Below are 9,559 nucleotides of genomic sequence, written 5' to 3'. Positions count from 1 at the left end.
TGTGTGTACTGTATATCATGTTATACTGCATTTGTCCTTCTATTTTGGGTGCACCAGATTGGGTCGGCCCAGCCCCATCTGTTAAGACCCGTTTCCACGCGGTTACCGGCCGAGGGTTTACCAGGGGTTCAGTTCGAAATGTTGTTAACAACGGCGTGAAATATTAAAAATGTATTTCAGACTGTAGCTCTCTGAATACCAACAAGGATAAATGGACAGCGAATGAACGATCGAGACAGAATCCCTGTTGGAAAAACAGTCAATTTCAACAGAATAGGTTGAGAATCAAAACTGAAAAAATATTCTTAAGAGGACTTTTAGTCACATAAATCCTAGAATATACTGCTACTCGTGTGAACTGTACATGTATTAATATGTCTCGGCTTCCACCAACCTTTACTCCACTGGGCAAAGTAGGGAGGCGGTGGGGGGGGGGGCACAGAGCGGGGAGGCGGGGGGGGGGGGGGGGGGGGGGGGCACCAATTGCTCCTAAATCTGTTTCTCGTACTCATATGGGGGGGGGGGGGAACCAAGGGGAGAAGAAGATGAGGATGGAGCAGGAGCCTGGTGTGTGTTGTCCTGCTGCCTGTAAACTCACCTCTTCAGACGGGCTTTTAAAGTGAAGTGCCCTGCAGTCCCTCGCTGGGGCTGGTTTTTGTTTTTCCCACCTTATGATTTACCTTTGACACAAATGTTGACGGCAAGGAATTAAAAAAATCAAGGCAGCTATAGATTTGGATGATCATTATAGCACATGCTTATTCGTGTCTGTTCTGTACTGTAAGCAAAATCATGAAAAAAAACACTGTAACAAAATGGTTGTGGAAATTGTCATTACAAGTGTCTGTGATTTTTTTTTTTTTTAAATTCTAGTTTATTTACAACACAAATATTGCGTCTATCTGAGCAAACAATAGAAACATGTCTAACAAGGGAGAGATGCTGTAAATAAGACAGAGGCAAGGAAATCTAGACGCAGAGAATCAACATCTGACATCACATATCCACGACAAGCTGCAGAGGGATAAATGTAGTTTGTTTGTTTGTTTTTTTTAAATCGCTCAGGGACCCCTGTATCAGTTTGTCAGGTTCTCCTGAACGGTCTGTTGGACGGGGGCGAGGCGCCTGTGGTGGAGCAGAGAGAAAGGACAGAAGAGGTGGAGTGGGTGGAGGTGTGAGTGCAGTGAAAGTAGGGTGGATACCGTTGTGGGGCAGAATTAGGCTTGTAGCGAATGACAAAGTGGGAAGACGGAGATGGTAGGGTGAAGATAGGTGACGCTCCGGGCTTAAACATACGTAACTAGATTGTCTGCAAAGTCGCTCTGGAGCTCCGAACGCAGGAATCTCAACAAGTGGATGTGACAGTTCAGCTGGTGAACCTGGGTGGGGCGACAAGGGATGACAAAATTTCAGTGGTTGTATAACTTGTATATAATCCTTTTTAAACATTACAGCCATTTAGATGAGTTGCTGCCTCGTGTGAATGCTGGGTGTTCTGCTGTAGAGGAAATGATGGATGGGAAACTTCTTGAGCAAATAAAATGCAAATGAGTCGATTAATGGGCATCAGCAGCAGACAATAGAGAACTGCAATATTGGCCCTCGGCTGCCGTGGGCATTGGCAAAAGAGATGAATGTAGTAAAGATGGGAAACCTTGAACCTTAAAGACAAAGTACTGTTAGTCATAATTGTCTGACATTTTTAACGCGTTGAATATGTCACCAGTGTGTCACTGTCACTTTGAACTTTGAAGTGACATTTCACACTGCCAGAGATTTTAGATTTTCTTTTTGGAATACTTTTTTTTTTGTCTTTTCTTCCAGATCCCACCTAAAGGCCACAATTTCTGATAAGGTGAGGACGTCTTTGTTAGAGACGGAGAGAACGAGCTGGAGGACATGTTGAGAGAGAGAGAGAGAGAGAGAGAGAGAGAGAGAGAGAGAGAGGGAGAGGGAGGGAGAAAAGGATTTACTGTATCACCATGTTAACAGCTGTATCAGTTGGTCCCCCCTCAGAGAGGGGAAGATTTCCGACAGCTGGGGCGTGTGTGTGTGTGTGTGTGTGTGTGTGTGTGTGTGTGTGTGTGTGTGTGTGTGTGTGTGTAACTGGGTGTGGAGCCTTGACCAAGGGCACCGGACAGAAAGACAGGAGTATGGTGTGCGGTGACTGGAAATTCCCCAGACTCGTTCTGTCTGTGAAACAAAAGAATGACAATAAACCCAGATTAGAGTTTTAGTAGATAATAAACTAAAAACACTAACAACAACAGCAACCACCACTGTTTTGTTTTTTCTTGCATTTCTGCTTGTTGGTTACATTTCACACACACAAGCATTTGCTCTAAATCTGTGTGGCAGCACAACAAAGACAAATAAATTCCCTCGTCCACAGTTTTGGAATTAAATCATTTTGTTTCTTTGTCATTATTATTGAAACATATTGTTGTTTTTTTAAGTGTTTTGTATTATATATCTGTAACTATAGATACACCTGTCATGATATTACAGTTTGGTAAAGTTATATGGGCTTTTGCAGTACTGAGTCCTGCTTTGTTGGCATGATATGTAATCTATGATGTAATAAATGGCTCATTTTGTGTAGTTATTAAAAGGCATTGTGAGATCTGGCTCCGAGCAAGGAAAACATATACCTCCATATACAACCAGACCAAATCTAACCTAACAGCTGATCCACATGAACGCACAATGTCCAGTTTGTTTACACTCTGACCTCAAGTCACTTGACAAGTGTCATGAAAAATAAAAATCGGAAGACAAAAAAGGCAAATAAGTGACAATTGTTTTCCTACAGCATATTGATTCTATCATATTTTTTTTATCATAAAGGTCTCCACTGAAAGGACAACCAGGTAGAAGCAGGGACCATCATCACCATCATCATCTATTCTATAAAACCCTGAACAAGAGGCAACCTAGATCTGAGGTTGTAAACAGTGTTTTCATGATGAACACAACACAGACGATGGGACTGACAAAATAAACAGACGGCAGGGCTGGAGAGGGAGGGGGGCAGTGTGTGTGTGTGTGTGTGTGTGTGGAGAGAGAGAAAGTACGCTGAACTACTCAGCAACAGCCACTCAAGTCGTGACGTGTTGGCGGTGCTTCCTGCAGCGCTTTAACCCGGGTCCTAGAGACAGTTTTTGAGCTTTCTATTCGCTGCTTGGCGCTGTTGCTATGGGGCTGCGCACGTTGCGCCGCGCGCAGCGCATGGAGAACAGTTGTGTGTGTGTGTGTGTGTGTGTGTGTGTGCTGAGTTTGGGATTAAGGGCAGAAAAAAGTGTCAGCAGCGGGACGAGGAGCCCGCATCCACAGTGACACACACATGAAACCTGGTGGTGTTGTGTTGTTGTTGTTGTTGTTGTTGTGGTGGTGGTGGTGGTTGACGCTGTTGTTCACCCTCTCCATGATCCAACACCATCACCTTCACAGGACAACATGTTGTGTCTGGCTCCTTCTGTGTTCGAGGGGGCGACCTGGCTGAACCCATGAATGGTTTTTAAATCTCATATTTTACATTTTTTATTAGCGACATTAATTGTGTGCGTCGTCCTCAATGTGTATTTAGACTTTTATCAATGATACGGTGTCACACAAAACACAAAAAACTACAATGCTCGTGTGAACCTTCTCGTGTGAAATACTGAATTTGTGATACAGTACACAGTATATTCTTTTTACGGTCCAGTTATGTCTGTAAATGTTACGTTGAGCAGCAGCAGCAGCAGCAGCTACTATGGCAACACTAATATTTCAAAAAGGAGCTAGAGTGATTATTTTATCGTTTATTGATCTATAAACAATATGGTAGGTTTATAGGGACTATCGATTTATGGTGTCACAGAGCTATAATATAATGTAAGTGAAGATCATCTATAATGGTGAATTTCATCTTGACAATTAAGTCAATCATAGGCGAATGTGACCTTGTGGGGAATAAAGTTGGTGTGGGAATATTGAAAATATTACTATTTCAATTATACAGTGTATAAATAAGTATAACTATGCATCAGCTATAATCTATCATAAAATGCCCATGGACGTATTGTTTTGTTGTGGCGTGTCAGTCAGTCGATGTTGTTTTTGTAAAATTGAGCCTTGTGTTATAGTGAGAGGGGGAAAAGGCAAATAAATCAGCAGTTACACTGATTCAATAAAAACAAATAAATAAATCAAATGAGAGAACTATTGGAGAAAAAAAAAGTTTTTCTCGCGGTCTAATGAAGAAATCTGCTGAGTTTCATCATTAAGAGCTGACAATATATCCGGACATGAGGGGGGGGGGGGGGGGGGCTCCTCCGGCCGGGCGTGTGTTCTCGTCTCGCGGAGCCGCCACGGAGCGCGCGCGCGCGTCTCGAGCGTCTGGCGTTTAACAAACAGCTGGTAAAATAAAAAAAGACACCTGTCCACCAGAATCCACCATCCCGGCGGAAAAGTGTCCGCTTGAAGGCGAATTATTTTATTACTTGTAATCATTTATCTCCATGCCCCCGTGTGGATTATTCAGGATAAAGGAGGTGTGTGATGTCAGGTGCTACCGATCAACTTTAAGCACCTGTAAACCACAGTCAGGTGGAAACAAGCGGCTGGCGACACGTTTAATAAAAAACGTTATAAGTAAATGGATCACTTTCTTCTTTTAAAAAAAATATAATTATCCGTAATTAAACGATTAATAAGCAAATCGATTCAGCCTTGTTGTTCCGGGAAAAAAAACATTCTTCGACATACGCTATCCATCCGTGCATATATGTATATTTTTAGATTTTTTTTTTTTTGTTAGAGCCAACGCTGTTTAATAAAACATGTTCTGATTCTGCTGGTGTTATCCCCGGCTAGAAATTGGTTGCCAAGCATTGCATCATTCCTTTCATGTGACTCCCATACGCCCCAAATTCGTCCTGGCCGTCTCATGACTGCATCACAATTGCTCCTCGTACAAACTATACATGCGAGAGCGGGGACAACCAAGCACAGACTTTACCCGCACGGCCCGCCTCCATAGACGATTCCGGCTCACCGCATTGGATGTCGCCATGGAGAAGATCTCAACTCCACGCTTCTGATTGGACGCTGGGAACGCCACCAGCCACCGTCGCGCGTTTGGTTGTGGCGAATCAGCCTTCCCGTGCATAGTTCGGTTGGCCGCTCCCTCCATATAAACGCCACCGGGAATTTCCGAAAGAATCACATTCAGACGTCAAGACTGAACAATGGTTAACATGAGCTATCGACAATTTCTACTAAACTATCCACATTCGAGTTCAAGACAGTCGAGAAGGCGAGCGAATAAAAGGAAAAGGGTAAGTTGAGATTCGTGTCAATCGCTCTGGCTCGGAGTTACTCGGTGTTTTTCGTGGTTGTTTCAACGGGATTCCGAAGTTGGAGGCTCCGACACGGGGACCGGGGGAGGAGAAGAGACCCGTGCATGCTCGCTGGCCGCTCTCCCCGAGTCATTTTTAGAATGACAGTTGTCTTAGTCAATCACAATTCACATCCACTTGTTTTTGTACGCGCCGTCTTGCTCCGTCGTTCGTCCAAGTTGCTCACCCCCTCACACGGACTCGCAGCTGAACAAGTTCGGCGGTCGTGCGCTGCCGCACGTTTTCGAATCATTTTGGTCAAGAGTTCAGTTCCGACCTCCACTTCTGGTGTTTCCAGGTGTCATTTAATTTTTAAGAACAGTTAATTTGCTTTCATCTTCTCCGTGCGAGTTGCGTCTGACAGTTACTGGTGGGGCTGTTGACTCGAAAGTGCTTTTCCGAAAAAACCACACATCGACAGCTGCACTGGTTCCTCGCACTTGGAACTCACAGCAGTGTGGGATCAAAGCAAACCACTGAAAATATGGTTTTACCATTATTATTATTTTTTCCTCCCTAACAAACCCACTTTTTTTCGTGCCCGGGTCGTTTCCTTTTGTTTCGCCCAGTCTTCCTGCTGGACTTACATTTCCATGACGTAATTGTCTTGGCTTTTGACTGGACAAGTCCCACAAAAAAAAAAAAATCAAAAAAAAATCCATGAGAAATATCCAGGATATAACATGATTGTCAATAAAAATCTTTTTTGTAGAGCATGTATGGTTGCGGTCACAAAGGAAGTTATACATTTGACATCAAGTTACAGAGGATTTAATATTTTTTTTATCACTGTAACGTAGCAACCCACAGCCCTGGCAACGCTCCATCCAAGTTAGGATGTCGTTTTAACCCTAAAGTGGAAATCCCCATTGAAATGACATGTTTCATCTAAAAGCTTTGTCTACAATAATTATAATAAATAAGGCTTTTATTGAGTGAATTCTTTTTTTTTTGTTCTTCCTTCTGATAGCTGCAATTATTAAATAGAGCAGATGCGACTGTCAGACCTGGAGAGATCGATATTAGGATTTACTCGTCGTTTATTTAATTTTTTTACCACTTGTTTATCGATCCCAGCGTGTCTTGAGGACCGTAGAAAGCAGGGGGCGCAGTGGAGAGCGTTTTGCTCTTTGTTTACAATGATTAAGTGACAAGAATTCCTTATTGGATTTTTTTTTTTTACAATTACTGTCATTCTTAGTTGTTTTATTATTTTTGATTTTTTTTTTTTCATCGTTTTTCAAAAAAGCTATTAATGTTTCATTGTTGGTGCGTCTATGTGCTCTGTATCTGTGCAAATCATCAATTTGATTCTGAATTCTCAAAAAATTTCCGCTTACATTTTTGGGACTAATGTATCAAATACTCATTTTTTCTTTCAGAATTGTTGGGACAAGTTATCTCCAACATATTGGCATACTTGATTAACAGAGAATTTCTAAAGGTAAATTGGTCTTCTCATATTTTACATATTTTTCTGAATGCTGCATGTCTGTCAGGTTCTGATGGTGATTGGAATCAGTTTGTTATTTTTAATGTCAGCTGTGCTGGAAATTTGAGTTTTCAATTTTGTAAGTGTATATTTTGAAATTCCTTTATCAACAGTTTTAGTGCAGTACAGTCATTTACTCACTTTGTGTCACTGTTATCCCATTCCACGATTTAGTGGATTAAACAATGTTCTGCACTTTGGCCTAGTTAGTCTTGTCATGGAATAAATAATTGTATAGATAACTGCCTCTTGCAACACTCTCGGTGATGATACGCACATCGTACAAACCAGCGACTTTTTTTAAAATGAACGGAGGTGGAATTATTGTGACGTGTCAGTCATCCAGCGTGCGTTTGCTCTGCCCTCTTCCCTTCATCTTCCCCATTTTCCTAAATCCACCGTGTGTGACGGCTGCCTCCCCTTCTTCAGGTCCAGTGTGAACCGTGTGGCCGAGTATCTGTGCGTTGCGACCGATTGGTGAGATGACTGCCGAATGGCTTCACCTGCCCCCGCCGTACCCCCCTGGCGTGGGGCCGTTGTGTGGTGCAGAGTTGGAGGCGTGGTATGAGGACCTGCAGGATATTCTGGGCTCCGACACGGGAGGGGCAAAACTGGCACGTGCCCCCACATGCACCGAGGTCAGTAGCTTGAAGAGGAAAAAGGCTTTCACACCCACAATGAGTGTGAGTGTCTTCGTCCATTGTGTTTCCATTAGTATTTTTTTTTTAAAGTTTAGTTAATAATATTTTGCTTATTATCTACAGTATATATATTCACATACTAGGTGTTTTGAAATGTATCTATACTACAATATTTGACAAGTTTTGACGGGTGTTGACCTTTCCGTTTTGTGCTTTTTTAGAAAGAGCCGGAGTTTCTGGATGTTCTGGAGAGTTGTTCTCTGACATGGCTGACGGACGGAAGCCAGACGTGGGGCGAAGGTGTCCAGAGGGCACCTGAGGAGATCCACAACACCCAGCCTCTGCATCACACCTCATCATCGTCCTCCTCTTCCTCCTCCTGCATGAGTCCAGCTGTTGCAGAGGAGCGGCGGGGAGATGCTGAGAGTGGGAGGAGTGGAAATAGTTCGGCAGGAGGCAGCAGTGACCTGCTGCCTCCAGAGTTCTTTGAGTTGCTGAGTGAAGGAGGAGTGGGAATGGTGGATGCGAGCGGAGTGGTGATCAGCAGTGGCTATTATTACCACCACCATCAACACCACCAGGCTAATAATATCCATCCTGCATCTCCCTCAGCCAGTGAGGATGAACTGCCCTGTGTCCCCGATTCCCCATCATGCTCCTCCTCAGCTTCCCAGTCGCCATCTCAAAATTGTTCTTCTCCCTCCTCACCTGTCTCTTCTTCTTCTGTCTACCCATCCTCCCGCCTGGGAAAACGCAAGAGGACCACCAGCGAGCGGTCCAACAGTGCCTTGTCCTCTTTCGCCTCCTCCACACAGCGCACACCCCCATCTTACTCGTCTGCCAAAAAGAGTCGCAAAGAAAGAGAGCACGAGAACGAAAGGAAGGTACAGGAGCTGACGGAGCAGAATGAGCATTTGAAAGCAGAGATTGATAGGCTGGGAGAGGAGGTACAGAGGACACGTAGAGCCCTGATAGAGAGACTAGTCAACACCAGGAAATGAGGATAAAAGACAGGATGAAAGATGGAAATAAAGAAATGACAGGGCCTACAGAATTGGAATACTCAGTGGTGGGGGGAAAGGTGCAACATGGTGGTCATGAAATGCCTCTTAGACAGGAAAGGATGGAAACCAAAGATATAAGTACGATGTTAAAAAAAAAAAAGTGAGCTAAAGATGTCAAGATGAAGGAAAGTGATGAAAGTCAAGACAAGAGAGAAGGCACAGAAAAGAAATGGCTGCAACAGCACTGCGGCAAAGAAAAAGACACAGCATGTATAAAGGAAGGGAAGGAACAGATCGCTCCAAGTGCAAATCATACAGTGGCTTTGATGAACGTTTGTCATTTTAAACGATGCCTACATTTCATCAGATAGGATTGTATAAATAGCAGTTATGAGCATTTGATGATTTGTATGTAGAACAGATGGAAGGTAATTCAGAGAGTGCATTTCATTGTCATCCGTTCCCACCATTTTGCAATAAATTGTAACTCTTACTTTAAGGGCTGCTCTCTGGCTAGCAGAGATTATTTGCCCCAATTTGTGGAGAGTTAAGGAGCTCAGGAAAAGTTTGAAAGTGCCCAGTGCAGTGTGAGTATGAGAATTGTTTTTTTTCTGGGGGGGGGGGAGAGAAAATGCATACCCTTTCTTACTTTTATAACTCATGGCTTGTGTGTATGTGTAACTGTGTATTTAGATAAAGCAAGTAGGACCCCGGCTATACTTTCTAAGCTGACCTTTTCTATCAATATGGGAATTTGTGGTGGAATTTTTACATTGCTCTACCTTGATTTACTATTTTTATACAATGCTGTAATATATATACAATTGTACTGTAATGGCTTTTGCTGTAACATGCCAACATATCCACTGTTATTTTCAAATTGTTAATCATAGAATAATATGCATGGCTTTTTATCACTGATGGCATTAAATACCGTACCATTTTATTTTATCCTTCTCTGTAATCCCAAATGTCCAATAAAAAAAGATGGAGAAAATTTCATGTCATGTAAATTTATTTGTTTGCCTTGTGAATCGACTG

The 9,559-nt window shown here is 42.9% G+C and overlaps 1 protein-coding gene across 3 annotated transcripts; it reads left to right on the top strand.

Annotated features, from left to right (window-relative positions):
* Positions 1-5,171: 5,171 nt before the first annotated feature.
* Positions 5,172-9,518, top strand: ddit3 (DNA-damage-inducible transcript 3). Of its 3 annotated transcripts, none has more exons than XM_035632935.2 (4): positions 5,172-5,321; positions 6,764-6,825; positions 7,303-7,556; positions 7,736-9,518. In XM_035632935.2, the coding sequence occupies exons 3-4, from the start codon at positions 7,356-7,358 to the stop codon at positions 8,513-8,515; spliced, it is 981 nt and encodes a 326-aa protein (XP_035488828.1). In that variant the 5' UTR covers positions 5,172-5,321; positions 6,764-6,825; positions 7,303-7,355; the 3' UTR covers positions 8,516-9,518. The 3 variants fall into 3 exon arrangements, with proteins under 3 accessions (XP_035488828.1, XP_035488831.1, XP_035488830.1); XM_035632938.2 differs by having other exon boundaries at positions 5,175-5,321; positions 7,303-7,511; XM_035632937.2 differs by lacking the exon at positions 6,764-6,825 and having other exon boundaries at positions 5,188-5,321.
* The last annotated feature ends 41 nt before the right edge of the window (positions 9,519-9,559 follow it).

The sequence above is a fragment of the Scophthalmus maximus genome, chromosome 6 (genome assembly GCF_022379125.1).
Source record: "Scophthalmus maximus strain ysfricsl-2021 chromosome 6, ASM2237912v1, whole genome shotgun sequence".
NCBI lineage: Eukaryota > Metazoa > Chordata > Actinopteri > Pleuronectiformes > Scophthalmidae > Scophthalmus > Scophthalmus maximus.
This window is presented reverse-complemented; position numbering and strand designations above follow the sequence as displayed.

Coding starts and splice junctions, on each gene's coding strand:
- ddit3 (XM_035632935.2), top strand. CDS start 7,356: ATGACTGCCGAATGGCTTCACCTGCCCCCGCCGTACCCCCCTGGCGTG. Junction 7,557..7,735: donor CTTTCACACCCACAATGAGT/GTGAGTGTCTTC, acceptor GTGCTTTTTTAG/AAAGAGCCGGAGTTTCTGGA.